This window comes from Elgaria multicarinata, chromosome 5, assembly GCF_023053635.1.
Source record: "Elgaria multicarinata webbii isolate HBS135686 ecotype San Diego chromosome 5, rElgMul1.1.pri, whole genome shotgun sequence".
NCBI lineage: Eukaryota > Metazoa > Chordata > Lepidosauria > Squamata > Anguidae > Elgaria > Elgaria multicarinata.
In genome coordinates, this window is record NC_086175.1 from 49,496,858 (window position 1) to 49,522,323 (window position 25,466).

Here is a 25,466-nt window from a genome sequence, read left to right on the forward strand (position 1 = left end):
ATCAGCTCCTTCGTAGGTTGTACAGAATGATGTGTGAACCTGGATCACTGGTTGCTTAGGGGCTTAACAGCAGTTAACCCATTATTTGTTTTTAAACAGATGGGTTGTGGTTATGTGCGAACAGCCTCAGGCTGTAGCTAGACCTAAGGTTTATCCCAGGATTGTTCTGGGGTCAAACCTGTTCATCTAAGTGCCACACAAGGCATCCAGCGCTCAGGCAGGATGGGATAAACCTTAGGTCTAGCTACGGCCTCAGTGTGTGTGTGTGTGTGTGTGTGTGTTGATGTATACACACAAGAAGATTCCTTTTTCTGTGGTCTCATGTTTCTCCAGCTGTTCCTATTGCATGGTAATTGAGACGACTGGGCATAGACAAGAGGACTGGCATAGATATACACTGGATGCACATTCATCCCTTTTCAAATACTGCTCTATGGATGCATCATGACTAAACGTTTACTCAGAAGTACCACTGAAGTCCGTGTAGCTACTGGTGAGAAAAACAGCACTTTAAAATGGCACATTTTTATTTTCTCTGGCTTCCTTTTTGAATCTTGAATTTCTTGAACTTTCCTCAAAGGACACACAGAAGGAAAAATAAGCAAAATGGATTCAGAACCAGAAATTGCCACTGGTTATAGAAAGATGGAGGCAGTACATTTTCCAGAGAGGGGGCGAAAGTCATTAGTGATTTCCTTAGTAGTATTTTAATCAACAAAACCAGGATAAAAGGTTTTACAGACAGTTCATAAATTGTAACAGAACAATCATTAGAGCAACCCGAAATAGAAACATACCAATTTGGACTGATGGGCAGCGCTAAATTACAAATGACTTGCTCACGTTATGTTTCATCCAATTTAACGGGCAGACATTTTCTTAAAGCACAAAATTACATCTAATAGGTTTCCTGTGATCTTAATCTGCACATTGATGAATCCGTGCTTCTCCAATAACTGTTTGTACTCCAAGCTACTTCTTTGCTTGCCTTCTGTCATACTGAGGGACTGTAGGACTGCCCTAGCAGGGTTTGTTCGCTTCTCATCAAGCACGGTTTCTGCTACTAGCAAAGCACCTCCTGCATTTCCAAGAAACAGAAACACCGCAATAAAAAAGCGGTTAAGTAACACATCCCCAACTTCGAGACACTGCAACAGGGAGATTTTGCATGAAGTTATTAGATTATTTTCCCATGCAGTTTTTTTTTCACCTCGAAATTGGGTCTTTTAAAAACAAACACAGAGAGAGAACGAGAGAGCAGTTCTTTGTTTTAAATAGCAATAGGAGTGCCTGATCTGGACTGAGCAGTGTGTGTGCGTGGGTCTGTGGTAGTGGTGGATTTAACTCTTTCCTGCACCAATGGCAGCTTCCTTCCCAGGCCACATAACAGCTTCAAACTTCCAATTTTAATCATGTCCCTGGTCTGTGTGTGTGTGTGCGTGACAGGGTTAACCGCCACCTGCTACCAACATACTGCTGTCAGATTCTGATTTCCCTAAGGCTGTCTATGTTAGGGTAAGTCTTAAAACATCAGCTGGAAGGGGTTAAAATCAGACTGTGGCATGCAGGGAATGAGATTTAACCACCCCCACATGAAAATGGTGGTGGTGGTGGTGAGCTGAAACAGGAATACAGACTAAAAGGACAGCTGTCATTGGTGTGGGGAGAAGGGTTAGACCTCCCCGCCCTACAGGGCTGTGATCCCCAGTGCCTGCTATTTTTTAAAAAATCAGATACAAGAATTGTATTTACATGCAGATTAGTACAGCTAGAGCAGGACCTTGGGCCATGATCCAGGTTCCACATCCTTCACCCAGAGATGGAAGAGCTGCAAACAGGCCTGGATCCACAGCTTCCTTCTTATTTTTAAAAACAATTTATAGTCAGGTGTGGGTGTCAGTTGGGTATGTACATGGTCAAAGATGATTTTTTTAAAATTACCTTTACTTTAAAAATATATTATCTTTTTCTACAACAAAATGGAGGTTATTCCCAGGCAAAGCTGTTCAGCATCAGGACAACAGAAGCAAATTCCATTTTTCCCCCTGTAGTCATGATGGTACTATGATTTACGTGGATCTAAAATGAAAACCTTAACATGTTTACAGTATTACTTTTGAAATGTCAGTATGTGTGTGGGGAGAGGAAGAGAACAATATGTGCTTCACAACATGGCCATCTAAAACTTCCCGACTGTGGAATGATCTCCCCGATGAGGCTCGCCTGGCACCAACACTGTTATCTTTTAGGTACCAGGTCAAGACTTTTCTCTTCTCCCAGGCATTTAACACCATTTAACAACGCTAAGTTTGTTTTTTAACGGACCCCCAGAACTGTTGTTTTTAAATAGATACTGTTGTTTTTATACTGTTGTTTTTATGTTTTTTGAATTTTGTGTACTTTTAATGTTTACTGTTTTAACTTTTGTAAACCGCCCAGAGAGCTTCGGCTATGGGGCGGTATATAAATGTAACAAATAAATAAATAGAATAAATAAAGCCCGCCCACCCACCCCTGTTAGAACAGTAAGTCCAGGGTCTATTCTTGCCTAGCTCCACCACTGTACATACATTTTATTTGTCATTTAATTTGGCCTTAAGACAGTATTTCCTCAAAAACAAGGAAGTTAGAGCCTTTCCACACAGATGTGGTGTTGTGCAGAGAATGCATCATGATGATTCAATTGTTGCAAAGCATCTTTCCTCTGTGTTGGGGAAATTATAGTTTGAGAGCTAGAAAAAATTAATGTTTTGTCTCTTGGGGGAACCTTATCCCATTCCAGAATATTCTGATTGGTATTTGAAGTGCTTACGGACACCTAGGAGTTAGGGCCTGCAACATCACTGGTCTCTGGTGATGCATTCCTTCATTCTTTTAAAAGAACGTACCTTTTAAATGCATTTTTCTAGGTTTACGATTTGTACTGTACCATTCCAGTTCTCATGTAGACTTTTAACATTTAGAAACAAAAATAATAGAAAGCACCAGCAATGTAAAGCTTCATTGCCTCATTTGTTCCCTGTTTCCCCATACAAAGTGGCAAGGTCATATGAACATTTTCCTTCTTTTTAAAATGATAATTCTTGGCTGTACACTTCTCCCCAGCGCTGGCGTGTACATCATAATGTCTAGAATTTAAGGGATCCGGGGTGGGTGGAGCTACAAACAGGTGATCAACTTGTATCATAGCCACTCCTCATCCTTTGAAAAGGCTTATGCAACTTTTCCATGTACAGTAGGCCACATTTTCACATAACATTAAGCCAAAAGTCCATGATATATACAACTGACACGCATGTGCGCACATCCTCTTTCCTACCACTTCCTTCCTCTCTTTGTGTGAGCAGCAAAGCAAGGCAAAATGTAGTGCTTAAACATACCTTTCCGTGACATGTGAACCTGGAACTATGATAAAGTGCTTGCAAACAAGCCAAGATTGAAATCCAGCTTTAAACCAGCCTTTGAAATTTGGCTTACAAATCCTGGCTTGTTATAATTCTAATGGCAAGATGTTTGGCTTAGTGTTATGTGCTAACCAGGCTAATCAGTTCAAGAATAAGGCTGCAATCCTAGCACACATGCTCCCAAGTCACCCCAACAGAACTCAGTGGGACTTATTTTCTGCTAAGCCTACACATGATAAGGCTGTAAGGCTGCAGTTCTTTGCAGATTTAGAACAAGTCCCAATAAATTCAGTAGGATTTACTTCTGAGTAAACATGCACAGGCTTGGGCTGCAAGTAAGTTGAGTTCAATACTGTTATGAGATGGAGAGTTGGAAGGGATTTCCTGCTGAGGTCTATCTCCAGGTGCTCCCCAAAGGAAAGGTCTTTCTCAACAGTGATATCCCAGCTATGGAATGCCCTCCCTATTGTAGGATATATGCGGAAGGCTTAACAAGTGCATAGACAGCAGTTGCAATAAACAGTCCATTAAGACTTATGGTAAAGGTAAAAAAGAAAACAAGCAGCTTTATTCTAAGGAAAAGTATACATACGTCATCATCTCAGATACTGAATACTGGAGAAGCAAAAACAAACTTCATTTCAAAGTGAGGAGGTAAGATATAAGAAATGGAGGTGTGAAGGCAGAACAGATTGGAAAGGGAGTTGTCAAGATATAGGAATGGAAGAAAAGGCAGAACCAATTAAGCCAATAAAGAGAAATTAAAGGAAGATTAGTCAGGTTAACCCTTTCCAGACAAACAACAAGAGTTGTTGCCCATTTTGAACCCCTAAAGAGACTCAACAAGCAAAACAACATTCTTATTCCAGGAATAATCTAATATTTGATTGTTTTGCGATATAACTGAGTGTAAATCACCCTGAAATCCTGATGGTATGGGCAGTCTATAAATGTTTTAAATAAATAAAGTATCTTGACGTTAAACTTTGGCTCTGAAGTACCATTCAATTCCTGCTAACATCATAAACATCTTTCCGTTCTGCAAGTATAATGCAGGATGTCATGTTGTTCTGTAAATACAAGGGAAAAGTTGGGAAAAGAGTCAAAACTCTTACCTGGCTTGCAAACAGCATATATTTTGCTTAACAGGGTATGAATCCTTTCCTCAGAACAGTCATGCAGAATTCGTGAAAGAATATAAAGATGTGCTTCTGGAAGATTGTCTTTTAAAAAGTCACCTGTTTGAAAAGACATTTTTATTTGTTCTAAAAAGTGTGACTTTTTTTTTTTAATCTCGGCAGCTTCGTATATACATTAATATTCTAACAGCAAGTAGATATTTAAATTTCCCAGGTGTGCAGGGCTGAGACATCCAGGAAAGGAACAGGTTTCACCACTGCATGTTTGTAAAGGACCTTGCAGCCATGTTTAATTATACTGCTCATAGATCCCAAACAAACAGTGGTCAATTTGCATCAAAATAAATATTTGGCATTTCAGAAGTGATAGCGTACATATTTTTTTCTATTCATCTCTATGTAGAAAGCCATCTTATATTAAGCAGCATCATATGTCCTCTTTTTCACCAGCACATTTGTAAGAAACTGAGTGTTTAAGAAAGCGAAAACCTTGGTCAAAACATGCTGGGTTCTGCATTCTAATAGTGGAAGGAACCAGAGCCAGTAGAATGGATCAGGGTTCACATTAAACCACATTAAGGTCCCTACAGGTTCTCCATTTCTGCCCTCTAGTCTGCACTGCACCTAACAGGTGTGTCTACCTGACGTGAAGGATATTCGAGTAGCATATTGTCTTGAAGGCTGAAAGCTGGACACGCTTGTGATGACATCTGGAAGGTCAAATACAGTGACTTTCATTTCTGGGTAGACACGAGCTAGCTCATAGGCTAAAGCTCCTGTGCAACCTGTAGAGAGCAAAATATTCAAACAGTAGAGGTTGCTATTAATGTTAATTCAGTTCAAATATATAACTGAGATATATATCTAGGCATGCTGACTATAAGGTCAGTGTGGTATACACAATAATTAAATAAAACAAAGTTCTCTCTATAGATAGATATGACTGATGTATTAACATTTAGTCCTTCCCAACTTTGCAAGGGGCTTGCACAGGCTGTGCAACATCTCTTATGTAACCTCCTCCTTCAGAAATTACAAAACTATGCATTCAGCTGGCTGCATGGGATCATAGCACCATATCTATCTATGGTAGTTGCTGGACAGTGAGACTACCACAAAGAGGCCCTGACTTGCTATGGAGTTTTGAGCATCTTAGCTAATTGAAACCCAAACAAAAGGGTATTAACTACCCCAGTAAAAAGATTTGGACTGTTCTATGTACTCTCTCTGAAGTTACCCAAAAGGCTATTTTACCCAAAATGTCATAAGGAGGCATACTCAAAGGGGAGCAAATTTATTTTTAGAATCGCAAGTTTGATCAGCATTTCTATGATGATTATGATTATATTTTCTATGAATTTACACAGATGTTATTGTAGGAATACTTACCTCCCAAATCACAGACTGCTCCGAACTGTGAAAGATCAAAAGCTGTCCCTACATCTCTTGCTGTCAGTTTGGAAGTGCAGTGCATAGCACTCATAAAATGCTGCTTCACCTCTCTAGTTTGGCAACAGAAATCCTTTTTGAAAAAGTCAGAGGAAATACTTAGAATACACAGCATATATAAAACAGTGATGTTCCTAAACCTGAAAATTATAGTATGGGTTGTTGTTGTTTTTGGAGTCTTGATAAAGAAATAACAAAGGCTTATAAAATCAGTTAAAAATGAATTCAAACATTTCAGACATTCCAGGAGGAAATTTCAGAGCACAGAAAAGGTAAAAATCTACAATGATGACGATGGTAATGTTGATGATGTCAGAAAAGAGGACTCATTGATCTTGCCATTAATGAAATCTGCAATCTCCTAGGTAGAATTTTGTTAATGCTGGCAAATTACATTTAGACTGAAAACAAAATTCATTTGGACAATAAAAAAGAAATCACAGTGTGTCTCTAGCACTCATATGACTGAATGATCCTCAATGCAGAAAAACAAAACAAAAAAACCCATCTCCCTCCCCAAAGGAAACTAGATGGCAGGGAGAAGGGTTCTCTTTGAGTTGTAAATTTCCTATTAGAAAGATTTTTAATTTTATATTTGGTAGAAGTGGTACAGCCAAGACACAGGTTTCCACCTCAGTGAGAACTTGGATGTATCTGTTTATTCCACTGCCAGAGAGCTCCATATCAACAACAGAGATCATTGATTTGCAGACTGTAAAAATTTTAGGGTTTAAATGTGCACTACAGACTTTAATTTCCCTCCACCAGGAGGTTGGTGGGTACATGTAGCAGGGCCTTTTCTGTAGCACTACCATCACCTATTTTTGAATTTCCTTCCTAGGGAGGGTAAACTTGCTCTCTCTTTGCCTCCGCTCTATCCTATCCAGCTTTTGATAGATTTTAATTTCACTCTATTTTCAGTTTTATGTTGTCTCTGTTTTGCTTTGAATGGGTTATTTTGGATATATATTGTTGCTTTTTAATTGTACATTGCCTTGAGGACCCTTGTGGGCAGAAAGACAATCAATAAATATTTTAAATAAATAAATGTTGTGCAGCAAGACTTTTAAAAAATAATTCCTGCGTGTGCTGTGATAACTCTCACAAAAACCTGGTCACTGACCATTTTCAATAGTCTTATTGTTTAAAATTCAAATTTCTTTTACAGATTTTCTCACATACTCTCTAAATAAAGAATATGCAGCATCTACATTACCTGAACCAAATCATCCACTTTCTTCCCAGATGTATGATGCTTTTGTGAAGTTCCTCCTTTGACTGCCAACTCCAAATGTGTATACAGAGGCCACAAGTGGTCATTACAGTGGAGAATGTAGTCATGAAGTGAATATTCACTCTTTGATACTAGATATAAGTTTGTCAGTTCTGCATTGCTATAACCTTTAAAGACATTAAAAAAAGAATCCTAATCCTGGAAAATTATCTTAAAAGTACACTTTTCAATTAATTCATCCAAAAAGAGTACCTCCTGATAGAGATTCACAGCTGTGTTGATTTCCACAGTTCTGCATATAGTTTAAATGAACCAAGTATGATTTTTGCTATACTTATACAGTTTGTACATTTCCTTGCCAGCAAAGCATACATTGCAATAGAAAGCACTGCTCTAAAACACATCATTTTCGAATGGGGATGTAACAAAGCCATGGAAGTGGGAATATGGGAAGTCTCCCAGAGACAGGCAAGTACCTTTTCCTAAAGGGCTGGACACTGTCATACAGACCCAAATGCTGGTCCAAGATATTTCGAGGGCCCGCGGGAAAAAATCTAAATGGATCTCCCTTCCTGCTATCTGCTGCGAAGTTAGCAACCATCTTCAAAGCTGCTCTTTGTCCCTGAAAATGCCCTTCAAACAAATGGTACATTTGGGGGACAAATAGCAGTTTTGTGGGGGAGGGAACAGCATGGGAGAAAGGATCAACCCCCTTCTCCCATGGTCCCAATTCAGATGAGGCCCCTTTCCCCATGTGTCTGATACTTAAAAAGAAAACACTGGTGGGAAACAGACAGACAGATGGTGCATTTAACATCAAAACCAGTTGGGCTCTAATTGATGCTTTTTCTTTAAGGCCATATATCAAATTCATTTTTATGGTAATGAAATTTCATTCATTAGTCTAGCCACACGTTTCCCTCCTCAGTTATAAATACCCACACTCTAGTGAACAATCCAATTGTTTCACGTGTTACTACAAGTTGTTCTTCCAGCCCTCCTCCCTCGATTGTTTTAAAGCAAAAGGTCACCTTGATGGGTCTTTTCCAACAGGCCAAGAGACGTGCAGGCATCAAGTAATCTTTCTGTGCCACACAGAGAGGTATGAAGTTGATTTGCAGCATCGACGGTGGTCATGGTGCCCTTATCTTTGAGAAGATCAAATACCTTCAGCTTGCAGGCCACAAACAGAGCCTATAGATGGGAAATATGCAGTCATTACTAGAAGTAAAACCACCACCCCTAAAAAAATATCAAGTCCATCCATACACCCAACTTAGACCTGTTAATGTGTATTTTAGCTGGTTCAGCTCTTCTGGGATGAGCTAATTCACATGCAAGTTCAGCTGCTAAAATGCCTTGGTGATCACAGCATTCAAGGGAATATGACCAGTATACAATAGTGCTTAAGATTTCTAATATACAAGAACAGGTTGTTTTACAGCAGCCTGTGTCTAGTGTTAGCTCCTGAAGAAGGATTTTGTTATAATCCAAAATGCTGAGCCTTTGATACAAAAAGAACTATTAAAGATTTTATACTTTTCAATAGCACCAGAGCCTGTCTATCATTTATCACCAGTATACAATAGTCACATGAAAGCCAGCCTTTGGGGGAATTGTTTGTTTCTATTGATTTTCTTCCAGCTCTGCACTGTTACGTTGATCACAGTTTGTTCTGAGGATAAACTATGGTAATGATATTACAAAAGAAATGATGCTTGTGAGCTTCAGCAAAACCAACCGCCTGAACACATTTCTGACTTAATGGCACTGAATGGATACTCAAGTTTTCTGAAAATGCAACTTTTTGAATATGGAAAATATCCAAAATTGGTATAGCTGCCAAGGATTCACAACTGCACATCATTAAGCAGATTAAAAAAGGGGGGAAAGAAAAAAAAAGACGAGAAATAAGTATACTAGAAATACATTTAACAGCAAAGTAGTTATGAGCAGAAGACAGTAGGTAACAGCTTGTTTTTGTTTATCTTTTGGGAGAGGCAGTGTTTCAGTTCACACTGTCCCAAAGCTAGGAACATAGGAAGCTGCCTTCTACAAGGTCAGATTATTTGTCCATCTAGCCCAGCCTTCCTCAACCTGGGGCGCTCCAGATGTGTTGGACTACAACTCCCAGAATGCCCCAGCCAGCTCTGCTGGCTGGGGCATTCTGGGAGGTGCAGTCCAACACATCTGGAGCGCCCCAGGTTGAGGAAGGCTGATATAGCCCAATATCGCCTGCTCTAATGGGCAGCAACTCTCCAGGATTTCAAGCGGGGGTCTTTCACATATCCAAAACATATGTTCTATCCCTGAACAATGGTTCTTCAACTAACCTAATCTGTTCCAATTAGTGGAACAGAATTTTCCCCAATGCTGCTTTAAATCAGATGTCCCCAAACTGCTGCCGTGTTTCGGACTACAATTCCCAGCATTACTGACCATTGAACATGCTGGCTGGGGCTGGTGGGAGTTGAAGTCCAAAACACCTGGAAGGCACCAAGTTGGCAAAGGCGGCTTTAAAGACTGAGATTTGCCCTTCATATGTGGCAAGGGACATAGAGAAAGGCTCCTCCTATCCCATGTATCTGGATTGGCAGACCAGCTGTATAGTCAAATCCTGAAGCTTCTTCTGCTGGCATCAACTCTACATCGTAGCACTAAAGAGAGTAGTCCCACTTCATCATGAGCAACACAGATTCAAATTTCTGAACAGTTAGATATTAATAGAGTATTGTTGTTTAGTATCTCAGGATGTACAACAGCTCAAAGTCATCAGTTACCTATTTAAACTAAATCTGGATTTCTGCTTTTTAAGGAGGAGGGGACAACCAATGGACTAGAGTCTAGATCTGGAACTTTAGTCCATGAATAAGTATAAAGTAGTGCAGCAACAGCATCTGCCCCATACATAATTTAGAAAGGGGCACATCATTTTAATATTTGTCAAATATATTGAAGTTAAACAGGTTAATCTTTTCATTATTAATGGTGTTCTCAGGATAGAGATAGTAGATGAAAAAACAGAAACCAGCTTGCTAAGAAACTTCGTGAGGGCATCAGACAGGCCTGAGGGCATACTAAAACTTCTCTTTGGACCTGTAGCTTCAACACAATGCAGTACATCCCATTTTCACCAATGTATTCTTCTGCTAAGGAAGGAAGATTAGAGAGACAACACCAGACAGCATCTGATTGCACAAGAACATCTGAGCAGAAGATGTCTGAGCAGAGAGGAGTGTCGTTTCAACATTTTCTTAACGATTCATGGCCAGTCGACTTGCCTCTCTGCTGGTTTGGGGGAGTGGGAAGATACAGAGGAGCCTTCAATGGGCATAGCCATCATCAGTTGCTGCATCGAGTCCATGTCGTGTCATCAGCCACCTCCCACATCCAACAAGAGACGGAGGATTTTGGAGTGGTATTTTACAGGTGCCTTAGACCTGCTTTCAGGTCTTCCCCAACAAAGGGCCAGTAAGAAATGTATGAATCAGAGTGTAAGATTTGTAGCTGTAAACACAGCAATTTATTACATTTTATTCCAACAATGTACAAAGCTATACAAAACATAACTGCCACTCCCCTCTCTACTGGGAGTAGGGTAAAACATCAGTACATTTATATTAATGGAGCTCAGACGGTTGTCCTTAAAATGTCAGCATGAGTCAGGCCCACCAGCCCATTCTACCTAGCAAAAAATCCAAAGAATTTGTTACCTTTGATGCTCTGAAACCATCCAGGAGATGCATAAGCTTTGATGGGACTTGTGTTGCATTTTCTGCTACTCCATTCTGACTTTCCACAGGCACGTTATAGTTATGAATGCTGTCTATGCAATTTCCCAGGCTGTGGGCAACTCCAACACTGTCTAGCTTTTTAGCATCTTCAAACTGCACATGTTCAGAAGAATCACATTCCCCATCACTTAGGATCTCAAACGTCTCTACTGAAGGGATAGAGTCATGCTTTATATGATGGATGGTGTGCTTTGGGGGTGGATAATATAATTCGGCTAACTTTTTGCAGAAGTGATTCAAAGGAAATCCCACCACATTCAAGAAATCTCCATGAACGTATTCTACTAACATTCCCCCAAGGGCCTGGATTCCATATCCACCAGCTTTGTCCCTGAGAAGGTCAAAAACAAAAACATACATTTAAAATGTAAGTAGTGCTTAAAAAAAGCTGAAAGTCTAAGTATTTCAGTTCCAACTAGTTAATATATTATACTATGTATTTAAAAAGCTTAACAGATTGGCCAGGATCCAAAAAGCTACAGCGGCCCACATAAGGAGCTTATGTTAGCCCAAGGGAATTTGTGTCTTTTTTGTTTTCTTTGAACAGTTGACCCTACTGCCACAACATAAACTATTTTGACCCCCTCTCCTCGGTTTCAAAAGAGGTTCACCATGTGGCATAAAGGGCTGCTGTTTAAGACCCATTGAACTCATGTTGCAATTCTTTGGCTTTTGGCCTTTGTCTACAATCTACACAGGAAACAAATAGAGCTTGAGTCTCAAGCAGCCTGCCCTAAACTGGTGCCCGCTGGATGATTTGGTCTTCAACTCCAATCAGCCACAGCCAGCATGGTCAAATTGGTCAATGGTCAGGGATACTGGGAGTTGTAGTCCAAAACATTGGAAGAACACCAGGTTGGGGAGGACTGATCTAGAAAGCTTTATATCCAGTTCTTACATGAGGGTCCCTGTGGGTCCCATCCAAGATACTGATCAGGTCTGCTCCTACTTAGCTTCAGCAACTCTGTGACAGCAAGTGGTCCCAGAATATACACTAGTCCCTAATCGCTCCAAGCTTACCCTTAATGGCTGTGATTAAACAGAGCCATCTGGATCCCATATGAAGAACACAGTCAAATTGGGTATCTGTTAGAGTAATATTATATTAAGCTTTCAAGCTACTTATTCCACTCTAGGCACAATTCAAAACGCTCGATTTGGAGTATACGTTGACTAGCATTGCCAGCACAAAACTAAGGTGCCGTGCAGCACATAACCCATACATTGTTAACCTATAAGGTGCCGCTGGACTTTGCTGCAGCAAAGTAAATCAGCGGCAAATCCAAAAGGAGCAGTGTAATAACGTCCGAGATGGTTTGTTCTTCTTTCTCCAGGGAAAGAACCACGGAAGATGAGCATACTCTTATTTCTGTCTCATTTTCATAGACATAAAAACATACACTTTTAAATCATGGTCACTGCTGTAAGAATGCAGGAACTCATTATTTCCCTAGGGCCAAATCTGGCCCTCCTGGGGTCACAATGCAGCCTTCTGGGGTTCCCTGGAAGGCCACGCCTCTTTCTCTGGCCCCACCCCTTCCCCTGACCACCTTTGATTTGGTGGTTTTACCACTTTTGCACAGTTTTTTCCTCCATTCTGAAAGGCTGAAGTGCCCTTCCGAAGGCCTAGTTACTAGCAGGAAAAGCTTTAAGCAAACATGACCTGTCCCCTTTTGCCTTCAGCCCTGCCCACCACTAGAATGCAGCCCCCAAAAGCTGCTCTAAGATGGAACTCAGTCCTTGGGCTGAATGAGGTTCTGCACACCTGCTATAATGTATCAGCTGCACTGGATGGAGCAATATGAGCTACAAGAGTAGAGAAATCCTCTTTCCTAGCTACCTGCAATAATTCTAGGTTACCTGTGGTTTGTTTAACCTACAATTGACCCATAGTGTCCAGGTTTGCATGTCTCAAAATAATCTCTGATTGGCCTGATGGGAAGTTGCATATTGAAAATAGAGGCAGCACACACTGTGGCAAATCGTCGGTTAATTAACCCATGATTTATTAACCCACATTTTGCCACTGTTATGTGCGAACAGGCCCACAGTTGAGACCAATTTCTAAACCGAGAGGGCATGTTTCTCTCTCTAGGTCATACAGTTTTAAGGCTGACTGCATTCTGTTTCATTTTGAGATCCCATGAACTCTTCACCCTTCTGAAGCACATATTTAATTATGAGTAATGTACATAGTCCTGGCAGTAAGAGAAACAGCCAAATCCACTGCCAATCCCTCCCAACAACTGCGTTGCAGCAGCCTTTATGTATTGATCCGAGCAGAGGTCATAATCTGAACATCTGTCTTTCCTCGTTGCAAGACTGAAGGTCTTCCTAAGCGCCCCCTAGCATTTACCATGCAAATCCCACTATTTTGATCAGTTATGTGCTCTTGAGGAGAAAATATTTATTTATTTATTTATTACATTTTTATACCACCCAATGAACGGTTCACAAAAATTAAAACCATGAAGAGCATAAAAAACAGCCAACAATCTTAAACACAAATACAAAATACATTATAAAAAGCACAACCAGGATAAAACCACACAGCAAAAATTGATATACAGTAGATTAAAATACAGAATTAAAACAGCAAAGTTTAAATTTAAGTTAAATTAGGTGTTAAAATACTGAGAAAATAAAAAGGTCTTCAGCTAGTGATGGAAGGAGCTCTGGGGAGCTCGTTCCACAGCCGGGGTGCCACAGCAGAAAAAGCCCTCCTCCTAGTAGCCACCTGCCTCACTTCATTTGCCAGGGTATCACAGAGAAGGGCTCCTGTGGATGATCTTAAGGTCCGGGCAGGTACAAATGGGAGGAGGCGTTCCTTCAAATAACCTGGCCCCAAGCCATTTAGGGCTTTAAATGTTAGTACCAGCACTTTGAATCGGGCCCGGACCTGGACTGACAGCCATATTGGGATTTGCCTGTTAATCTGTGCACTGCAAGCAGAAGTGCAAGGAATTCTGAGATTGCCCCTCTTCCAGAATCAGCTCCCTGTGGTGCCCAGCAATTTCTAAAAAGAAAAATCAGGAAAGCTTTGGGAGCAGCCTTTGATCATAGCAGGCAGAATTATACCCAGGGCAGGGCAGGCCATAGTCCATGCCCAGAAATATTTGTGTGCAGAGTATTCATTTAAAATATGTCTATGTTATGCTGTATTTAAAGGACAACCTTCTCAAGGCAGCTTACAGAAATAAACATAACATTATATACAATATCCATATAATCCAATTAACTAAAGCAGGAGCATTAAAATACCATTTCAATGCAAATAAAAATAAATAAATAACAATAACGATCTAAATTATAAACAAATTATAGGCCAGCATCAGTTAAAAGTTGACTGAAATATACAGCACTTTAAGACCCATTTAAAGAAGATCAGGGCAGGAGCCATGCGTATCTCCAACAAAAGGGTGTTCCATAAGGTAGGGGCCACTGCAGAAAAGACCTGCATTTTCTCTTGCACCTGCCAACCTGATGATATACTGCTTTTCTGCCATTTAATCTTTAAAATATAGTAGCCTCTGAACTTTGCTGTGAACATTTCTCTCTCTTCCCCACCCCCAATCTGAAGTTGTGCCACAAACTATCCCAGTCTTTATAGAAGACAAACAGAATGAGATATTTTACTCCACTATGTTCCCAGACTAGCACTTCACGTTTGCTTCACACACACCCTATTACACAGCTGATTTTCCTCACGGTACAAGCTTTACAGCACCAACAGGGTCTGCACCCAAGTCCTATCACAAACTCCGAATAACTGTACTTACATTGGCTCACCACTGTGAATATATTCCCATAAGAGTTCCTCAGAGAGTTCAGAAAATTTAACTTTAGTTTCTTCATAGAAATCTGTAATGTCAGTCTCTAGTTGGTTATCTAGAAAATTAGAAGTTGGGGTAAAAACAGTTGTATCAATAAAGACATTGAGATGCAACTTGTTAAGAAACTTTGGACCATATGATGTGGAAGCCAGAACTAGGTATTAGTGGAAGTGTGGAAAGCAGCAACCTGCGTCTCCCCACCACCCACCCACGATCTCCCATGATTTCAAGTAAAAGTAGATGGCAGCACCACTTTGCAGGTTTCTCTCCCAAATGCACTACAAATAGCAGCCAGGATGATGTGAAATCTTGACAAGTTCTTTGACAAGTATGGAATATGGCTGAGCTAGGCTAAATGAAATAGTGTATGAAGAGGATGAAACTGACAAGGATATTTACAAGTGGGGAATTTGCCTCTGCAGGGCCACATAGCAGACAGGAGGACTTGCAATTGTGCATACTTGCACAAATTCACCAATAAAAAATATTTTTAAAAAATTCCAGACACCATCTGCGCAAATTTTAAAATCTGCTCCCAAAACCATTTGTGCAAATTAACATTTGCGCTAATGGTGGAAACCGAAAAAAATATGCATACAACTTATTTGGAATCTGGGGTGGGGTGGGGATAATCTGCTAGAGTCAGCCACCACTTACCAGAACGGAAACACTGTAGAATCCCATCGAGCTTAAACAGAACAGAATTCCTAGCGTTGTACGTCCCTACTTAAAGTGGGTGCCACAAGATTCTCAAGATGCCATTGAGGTAACAAACATATCTATTGGGCTGGGGTGACCAATATTTCGTCAACTTTAAAATGAATGAGGATCAAGGCCTCTCTATTTTTATTAATCTTAAAGTGAAGTCCTTCAAAAATAAAGTATTCTGCAATATGAGCACAGAGAGACAAGTCAAATTCCTGAAATGTCCAGACTCACAGTGGCACTAAAGATAAGTAGGTTACAGAGTTCACGAGACTTAGTTATTTTAATTACCTTTACTGCTACAGTGAACAATTGCGACACCGGTGAAAACACTATGCTCCTTGCCACTCAACCTGTTAAGAACAGATTTAATTAATTTGCATCCATTTTTCAGTAAATATTAATTTCTTACTAAGACTAACATTAATTTCCAAGAGACCCATTCTGGTAATTTATAAATAATGCAGCAATGTTAGCAAGCTGCTCAGTTTTATAGCTTCATACACTACATCTTGAACGACATTAGATTTTCCTTTGAGAGTGTTGAAGAGCTCAATATCCTCAAAGAAGACAGAGTAACGTAGAGATTGGCACAATAGTGTGAAGCTTTTCAAACCCAACACACTTCTGTTGCATAACTCACTAGTCAATGATACATAAAAGCATTAAACTAATTAAGAACACTTCACAAAGGAAATAAAAAGTATTGGGTAGGATCAAGTGGTGGTGCAGTGGTAGAATATATCATATACTACTCAAATTTACTTTAAGACAAGTCTTCAGCATAAAGGACTAGAAATCAAGCTCTAGAGTACAATCTTTATGCTGAACAGGACATGGTTGAATAGTAGGTCCAATTGTTTGCTACTACTATTTTGACATGAAACAACCAAAATTAATCACCTTCATGTCCTAATGATTTCAGCGGGTGAAAAATAAACACACATTTGATTTTTTCCATTGATTTCGATATGATTTATAAGTGCTTGACTTTGGCTGGATGGTGCCTGTATTGATTACTAGCAATGAAAAGCTTTGGTTGTTGGGTGGTATGGAAACGTAATAAAAATAAGGAGATTCCGATATTACTGCTACTTTAAATAAGGCAAAGGGAACCAGATACAAGATGAAGGTGGATTCTCCCATTCAAAGGAAAAGCTAAGAAACTGGAAAGTTTTGGTGGAAAACCAATTGATATTATATGCTTTGTGGTTACTATTCTTTGACAGAAGTGGTCCTCAGTTTGGAACTTTTTAAAAAAGGATTTAATATAAATTATATGGTTCACATGTTTATTGTCAGAAGCAAAAGATGTTAACTTTTCTAGGAAACCTGAGTATGTGATAGACAGCCAGGGTCTAATTATGTCCCATTTAGTTATACCAAACAATACGACTGAGCATCCATTAAAGACTTTTGATGCTTTAATGAAGTTGTGTCATGTCCTATTTGCTAGTAAACACTTGCAAGTGTTTCACGTACAGCTTTTTTTTTAAGGGTTATTTTTCTATTTGACAACAGATGTAGAAAGTGAATGACAGATTAATCTGAGTCTTACCCAAAATACAGTGTATGTATTGTATATTGTGGGAGTAACTACACTCAGAAATTCAGGTAACTGGCTGTAATAGGCAATTTGCTTAACAATGAAACGAAATGCATATCATTTCTTAATACATGCAACTGAAAAGCATATCCCAAGAAAGGAATTTCTCATATGCTTTCCATATCCACAAAGGGTGAACGTAAAGGTATCAGTTTCAGAGGCACTAAGGCTATTTTTATCAGTTGCTGGGGAACATGGGCCAGGAGGGTGTTGTTGCATCAGTATCCTGCTTGCAGGTTCCTGGTCAACAGCTGGTCGGCCACTGTGTGAACAGAGTGCTGGACTATATGGACCCTTGGTCTGATAACGCATGGCTCTTATGTTCTTAAAGTAGTACACTGTAGACGGCTAGAGCTGAGGACAGATGCAGTGATGTGAGATTTTAAAAGGATAGTTTAAAACTATAAACCTTGAAAGCATCTTATATGCATCTTGCTTGTCCACTGGTTTCTCCAAAATCTGTTCTTCTATCGTCTGAAATAGAAATATTATTATTATTATTATTATTTATTTATTTATATAGCACCATCAATGTACATGGTGCCGTACAGAGTAAAACAGTAAATAGCAAGGCCCTGCCGCATAGTCTTACAATATATGTTAACCTGTTCTGCAAAAAGAAAGAGTCTCCCAGCATCTTAAAGTCTGTTGCCCGGTTCACATGTCATGGCTACCCAAGATTTAAATAAACCCTGGGTAGCCATGGATGAGTGGGAAGGAGCAAGTGTGCTGGTTCCTGGCCTCCTGCCCACTTCCACTGTGGTAAACCTCCCAGGGATATGTCATACCTGAGTTGTTTATCATGATTTCTGAAGTCCTCTCATAAACATTAAGAAATGAAAAGACACCCATGCAGAAAAGCCTAAGAAAAAGATGTTATTACACTAGAGTAAGAAGGCATGTTGACTGAAGGATGGCGTAGATGGCTTGGCAGACATAATTTCTATTGTGCAATTAGTTACATGTTGATAAAGTAGAAGGCAGTTTTAATTACTAATTGCTATTATATACCGTAACTCACCACTATAGTGTCTGCTCCTATAACAACATCGGGTGTTCTAAGATGTTTCTGGAAAAAAACCAAAAATATTTTAAACAGTTTTCTACCTTAACAATGATCCCACTGTAACCTGGGAATGCGCTCCATGAAGCTGAATGCTCCCTAGCAGATAACAAGAGAGGCATTAGCCCAGCAGAAGCCATCTTAAATTCATCTTTATACCAGCCTTTTCCCACCTAGCCCTTTCTACACTTAAGGATTATCCCAAGAAAATGGAGGGATCGTCTCTGCCTGCTCCCAGGATACCCTATGCATGTACAGAGATGATCCCAGGACGATCCCTGGAAAAAGGCAGGCATAGAAACGGCCCTAGAGTCTCCCAGATGCTTTGGACTTCAACTCACAGCATTCCTTATAATGGCCAGGCTGGCTGGGGCTGATAGGAGTTGAAGTCCAAAACACCTGGAAGACACCAGGATATGAAAGGTTGTTTTGTGTTTGATTTCCCAGCCAGCCATTAATAGACAACATTCCGAAGGAGGAGGGGCACGGAGAGTGAAGGGTTATCCCTTCACTCTGTTAAAACTTTTCCCAGTAAAAGATCCAGATCAACCTTTTATCGTCCAAGTTGAATATCATTAATAGTAATTAGAAAAAGTATCTTGTTTTGAAGATGTAACAGCCCAACCTAGAATCCCAAAAAAACGTTTCCAAGGAAATGTGTTTGGAATGATGTGCCCATAGAATTGATTTGAAATGTTTGAGTGTGTCTTTACTGACCACAAAAATGAGAGTGTAGCAAAATCCAATGGGACTAACACCCAAGCTTTAATATTTGTTCTAGTGAGCTTAAGTCATATGGCACAACTCACTGTGTATTACTCTGTTTTACATACTGATGCAATGCTGTAGCTAAGGAGCTGGCCGATAATAAGCCAAATCCAACCTTGATGTCAGTTGATGTCAACTGACATTGGCTCTTTAGCCCCATCTCCTGCAGGTTTACTTCTTTCTGCTGCCCATTACACACAGCATGTATTTTATGTATCATATTCATATCCCGATCTTCCTCCCTGGAACTTAGGACAGAATACAAAGAGTTATTCCATATGTTCCCCACAACAAACCTATGGTAAGATGAGAACCTGTGAATTGTTCAGGATCATTTCATGCCTAAATGGGGATTTGACCCCGAGTTTCCTTGCTCCAAGTCTGGCATTTAATCCACAGGCCCTTTTTTCTGTGCCCAAAAGAGCCAAGCAAATGTATAGTTTGAAATAATGAACTGTGGCTCTGGTGAACAAGGTCCTCCTTGGATAAAAAGGCAGGGATGTGAAAGCAGAACTGAGCGTCCACGGATTCGAGCATAGGTGTGCTGTCTCAGATTTAATTGTAAACTGCCTAGAGAACCTCAGCTAGCAGTCACATAGGAAAAAGCATAGGGTCGCTTTTAAATCAATGCAAAATGATCCTGAAAATGCATGTAATCACAGCCAGAGCACAGACCCAAGTTTACAGAAGCATCAAATTAGACAGTGGAGGTAAGTGGCTTACTAGATGCATTCTTTTTGCCACTTCCAGTGCCTTTTGTTTTGCAGTTTCTACAGCATATTCATAAGGGGCCGCAAAAGATGACTTCTCAAGTGTCTCTTTAAACCAGGAGGGAACAACTTCAAATCGGAGACCCTGTGAGAGACAGAGAAATCAGAAAGAAATAATAAAAGACAACGAAGTTTACATCAGGGGTGCAGAATCTCTGGCCCTCCTGGAGTCCCCAGACAGTCATGCCCCCCTTTCCTTGACCCCATCCTCTTTCCCCCTACCACTGATCATTTGGTGGTTTCACCATTCTAAAAAGCTCTCCTAAGGATTCGTTCTTGGCAAGAAGAGCTTAAAGCAAAAATATATTGGTGTTTTGATATTGTTGCCCCCTCCCCCCATTGCAATGTGGCTCCCTGAAAGGTTCTTCAAAATAGAATTCGGCCCTCAGGTTAAAAAAGGTTCAACACCCTGGTTGACATAGATGCCCTCTGCTAAAGACTCTGGTGGAAGGGAGACTGAACTGCAGGGTTGCCAGATTGCAATCCAGAGAATTTAATAATATTCATGATGTACCAGGAGCTTGGGCACTGGGCAGCATACCAAGCCTCCCATTTAATCTTTCAATTCACCCTTCTCCCTTACTTTGCTGCAGCCAGCCGTACTTGAATAAGCGGGGAGGTGTCTAAGTGAAAGGACTGGGTGGGTGACATGGAGGCCATACAATGTCCTACGGCATCATTATCTGTATCCAGCCAGGTTGCAACCCAGTGACCCAATCCTCTGTTTTGTTAGATTGGAAATGTATAATACAGCAAAGGGAAAGCAGAAACTATGTTTCTAAGTTTAAAGAGTAATCATAAATTAACACAGCTCACAGGTGAACACACTTGCTAATCTAATGAAAGATTAATTTTAAGAAAGAAAGTTTCACCATCTTCCCCAAATCCTGAATTTTACACTCCAGGGCTTTCATGGATAATCACTATTGCCTTCCCCCCATTTCTTTTTCAATTCGCACAAAACATCATACATTTACAGTCTGCATCTATACGTGTTTACCTAGTTGTATCGCTGATAAGATATATAATTTTCTATTATACAGAATTTTCCCAGATCTTTAAAAAAATTATATAAAAACACCTATTACTCCCTGCAGCCATATAAATAGTAAACTCATTGTCAGAGAGTGAATCCTATGTAACCAAAACTGCACAATCAAGACATAAGAGGGAGGTGATCAGCAAGCTCTGGGAAATCCCAAGATTTGCAGAAGAACAACAACAAAAAAAGAGTTGGAAAGTTAAAAAACACACACAAAAAAAATCTAATTGGTGGGGAGCATGCCCAGTGGCCACAGAATGCTGACTATTTGGGAGGGAGAGAAATGGAGTGTCCTGGAAAAGGGCATGGCTGGATAAAACCCTGAAGAGGAACACTCGACACCACAACGTCTTGTTACAGGTCTCACTTGTATTTAGCTGTTCTCCTAGTGATAGGAGACAGACATCTCATCCACCTAGTGAACTCATGGTTGAAGTGAGATGTGAACTGGACTCTTCCTGTCACACATCTCCCTACAGCTATTAACGTATTAGCGGCTGTATTCAATGTTAGTCTAAGCTAAGTCCCATTCCTTTCAACTGCTATACTCTAAGTAGGACTAACATTGGATACATGCTTAGGTGACCTTAAGCAAGCCATTATTCTGTCAGCCTCAGTCCCCCATCTGCAATGTGGGGATAATACTGGCCTGTCTTACCAGGCTGTTATAAGGTTATTAAGTTATATATACAAAGCCTATCGGAACACCTGATGTGCTATATAAATGCTAAGTTTATTTCCTGAATATATTGTGTAGGTGGCCATTGTGAGGGTGGCGTGTTCTTTACAGTCTAGAGGCCCATCTGCTGCCAAAAGAGCTGAAAGTTTCCTTATTATGGAATAATAAACACAGAGGAAGACATAGAGACAGAGACATCACAAAGGTTAAGCTTGGTGAACTTTATTCAGAGGGCTTCATCTTGGAGAATGACGATGAAGCAAATATTTGCCATTTCTAGCAGACATCTATATCCCAAATAAATATCACAACCCCCCACCCCACAAAACAGGTTTCCAAATTACACAACCCTTTGCTTCATAGATAATACATATCATAGAATCATGTCATATCATATCATAGAAACATAGAATAGTAGAGTTGGAAGGGGCCTATAAGGCCATTGAGTCCAACCCCCTGCTCAATGTATAACATCACCCAAGGCAAGCTTTACAACAGCTTGGGCAGATCCAGAACCTCCAACTCCACATTTCTAGATTGTGGATTTCTATCAATCAACTGGTTTTCACTGACTGAACTCACCTGCAGCTATGTCCACCTACAATTACATCAGCAACAGGTAAACTTTATATTACATACCAGTGAGATGGAATTTTTTTCAGTGCTTTATTTTTCTACAGATTTTTCTGCAATTTTCGATTTCATAAATTCATTAGTAAAACTGAGTGGGTGCCAATTACAAATACAATATTGGGCAAGTTTATCAGTTTTAAAGTTGTAGATGATTGGTTGTCAACATATCATGCATTGCTCTTTGGATGGCTAAAATTTATTAGTGTGTCAACAGTTCAGTGGTTTTCCTTTAAATTTAAACAATGTAAGAGAAGGACATGCTATAATCTTTAAATTTTTACAAGTATTCCAATAAATCCTACATATTATAACATTTAAATAAAATTAAGTGTGCTTTAATTTTTCTCCTGAAATATTTAAAGTCAAATAGTTGTGGTGTTTTGGGACAGAAAATTAACATGGCTTCCCCCCCCCCCCCAGTTTTGCAATTTACTAAATACAATTAAACATTACACTGGGGCATCAGAAAATTTCCCAATGCAAATTGAAAACTTTCAGATGCAAACCAACCTATGCAAATTAACCTAAATTAACCCAATTTGCATAGGAAAAAATTCCAATTTAATTTCTTTTGAAAAACTTACTTCACTAGCAAATTCTATAGGCAGAAATTAAACAGATCTATATTTGACTAATCATACTATAGAATCTTCCAGCAGCCCCCCCCCCTGTAATTAATTACAGCATATATGTATTTTGGAATTAGGAAAATGACTCAGATGCCACGCCCTTTATTGCATTGCATTCATCTTCTCTGAACAACTATAAAAACTGTTGTTGGATTAATACTATTGAACCATATAAATGAATCCTTTAAAAATGTCTCATTTTACACTATATGAAGGTAAAGGAACAAAAGTGTGTGGGGGGGAAAGCATTGCTGTGCAGTCCTCCTTTTGAACACTGGTACATTATTTTCTCCACCTTAATGAAATGGAACTTGTACGCAAGTAGCCAAGTAACCCAATCCTGACTATATTTGACAGTAAATCCCATTGGCTTCAATGGAGCTCATTTTCAAACTCCACAGCCATTTGATTTCAGTATTACATAACTTGCCAGAGTAAGTATATACATCATAAATTAAATAAGCTGCACTTCGTACTTAACAACGGACTAGTACAGAATATCCTTGTTTGCACAAACACAATTCCAGGTGTTGCAGGGGCATTTGGAGAGCAACCCAGATTTGGAGCTGAGTGTGCCAAATCAAACTTTCTGAATTAAAGAATTTTGTTCTAGAGAAGTAGAAAGAGTTCAATACGTTTTGGAGTCTAAAACCACTTCAAGACATGCAAAAGCAAAGGTAGAGGGAATACCTTTATTGCAATGAAGTTTTTAAAAAAGTGAGAAAGATTTCCAGCGCATCAAAGGCTGGAGGCTACGCAAGAAGGGCCATACCTCTGTAGTAGAGTCCCTGTTTGCATACAGAAGGCCCTAGGTTTAATCCCCAGCATGTAGAGCTGGAAATACTCCTGCCTGAAACCCTGGAGAGCCATTGGTACCAGTCAGTGTTGACATACTGGGCTAGATGGACCAATGATCTGACTGAGTATAAGGCAATCTCCTATGTACTGGAAAGAAACATGGGGAATAGAAGCCTAAATTTGTACTCTGTAGTAGGTCACTGAAGGAAAGGTCTATTTATGCAGACACCTTGCAATTTTTGTCCCTTTCACAACAGTTGCTCTTGTGAGTGACAGGTTTGCGATTTGAAGCTAAGACAGCAGCTCCAATACATATGATTAGCGTTTTGAGTACCTAACATATTCTCAGCACTTCATAATTGTGGCATGAACACAGGCTGAAGATAGGTTCTGGGGCTAAACTTCAGCTTAAATTAAACCCTGCTTAACATAACACAAAATAAATGATTACTAATAATTTCTAATTTGAGAACTTAATGAACCATTTTCTTTTTAATGAATCTCACAGAGAGGCTGTGTATTCCAGCCTGACCCAACTTGGTGCTCTCCAGATGGTCTGGACTAAAACTGCAGTAATTCTTTATTGTTGGCCATGCTGGCTGGGGCTGATGGGAATTGAAGTCAAACAGCCTTACCCACCAGGCTGGATAAGGCTGGTCTATGCAACCTTAACTATCAATGGTAGGGAGGTACGTGGCAGCTAATGAGACCAGCTCTCCCATGAGATGGCTCTAGAATTTTCAACGGGTGCCTGACAGCCAGAAATTCAAGAGGTACAGCCTTCCCAGCAGGAATATGCAGTGGCAAGTTTCACTGCAGATTTTTAAAATTATTATTATTGTTAATATCATTATGCAGCCAGGGCAGCTGTTAAAAGCACGGTAGCCTTGCCAAAAACAAAAGCTAGCATTCCATGATGCTAAGCCAGCCTTCGCCAACCTAGCTCTCTTAAGATGTGTTGGACTACAACTCCCATCATTCCCGGCTGGCCGGGAATGATGGGAGCTGTAGTCCAACTCGTCTGGAAGGCCTCAGGTTGAAAAAAAAAATCCCTGCTTGTCTGCTAAGCTGAGCGCAGTAGCTCGGAAAGCACAGGTCCCCCAGCTCCGCGCATTCCGCTCCAGCGCTTTCCGACGGTTCAGTGTGCACACTCACCACGTTGGTGAGAATCTCCTGCCTGCGTGGAGAGGCACTAGCCAGCACCACCCTCTTGTTGAGCAGCTTCCCGATGACAGGGTTTAGCACCATGGCTACGGCAGCACCGGAGAAGACGGCAGGACGGAAAAAAGCGAGGCAGACAAAGCAAGGGAGCAGGCGGCTGGCGGCGTATTTATCGCGGCGCACTTGGACAGCGGAACAGGGCGGAGTCTCAAGCTCTCTGTTCTTCTTTCTCGTCTTCCCGGCTCGGGTCCGCCCAGCCGGCGGGCGAGGAAGAGCGCCGCGGGGGAGGGAAGCCCTCCCTTTCATCCTCGGCTGTGCTATGATCAAGAGACGGGGAGGGGGGAAGCGCTAGGGGAAATGCCCTGGTGATGGTTCCAAGTGAAAGGCGCTCTTCCACAGAGTGGGCAAAGGCCTGTGTTGTTGTTTTGAAAGATCACTTCCCACCAGCAATGTTTCAGGGAGAGCCGCGCACACACACCACAAAGCACACACGGCCTAAGTCGGGAAATAACTTTTGAAATTGGAGGACTGAATGTCACTCAGAGCCAAAATGCCAGAAATTGGCCCTGAAGTATATAAATAAGGGAAGGCAGAATGGTCTTGAATTATATCAGTAAGGAAGAGCCCCTGCGAGCATATGCAAAATGTCTTCATATGAGAGTAATCACAGCCGGCTCATCCACAACTCGATAGGCTGGACCAGAGGTCTCCAACCTTTTTGAGCCTGTGGCCGCAATAGGGTTTTTGGGGAAATGTTGC

At 40.5% G+C, this 25,466-nt stretch overlaps 1 protein-coding gene across 1 annotated transcript; it reads right to left on the reverse strand.

Moving 5' to 3' along the window:
• Positions 1 to 308: 308 nt before the first annotated feature.
• ASMTL (acetylserotonin O-methyltransferase like) lies at positions 309 to 24,831 on the reverse strand. Its single transcript, XM_063126332.1, has 13 exons — positions 24,702 to 24,831; positions 19,719 to 19,850; positions 18,186 to 18,233; positions 17,574 to 17,638; positions 15,850 to 15,911; positions 14,800 to 14,908; positions 10,940 to 11,351; positions 8,258 to 8,420; positions 7,209 to 7,393; positions 5,933 to 6,065; positions 5,185 to 5,328; positions 4,520 to 4,642; positions 309 to 1,078 (listed from the first exon to the last, which is right to left on the reverse strand). Exons 1-13 carry the CDS (start codon positions 24,792 to 24,794, stop codon positions 861 to 863), a joined length of 1,887 nt encoding a protein of 628 aa, XP_062982402.1. The 5' UTR covers positions 24,795 to 24,831; the 3' UTR covers positions 309 to 860.
• Positions 24,832 to 25,466: the final 635 nt, after the last annotated feature.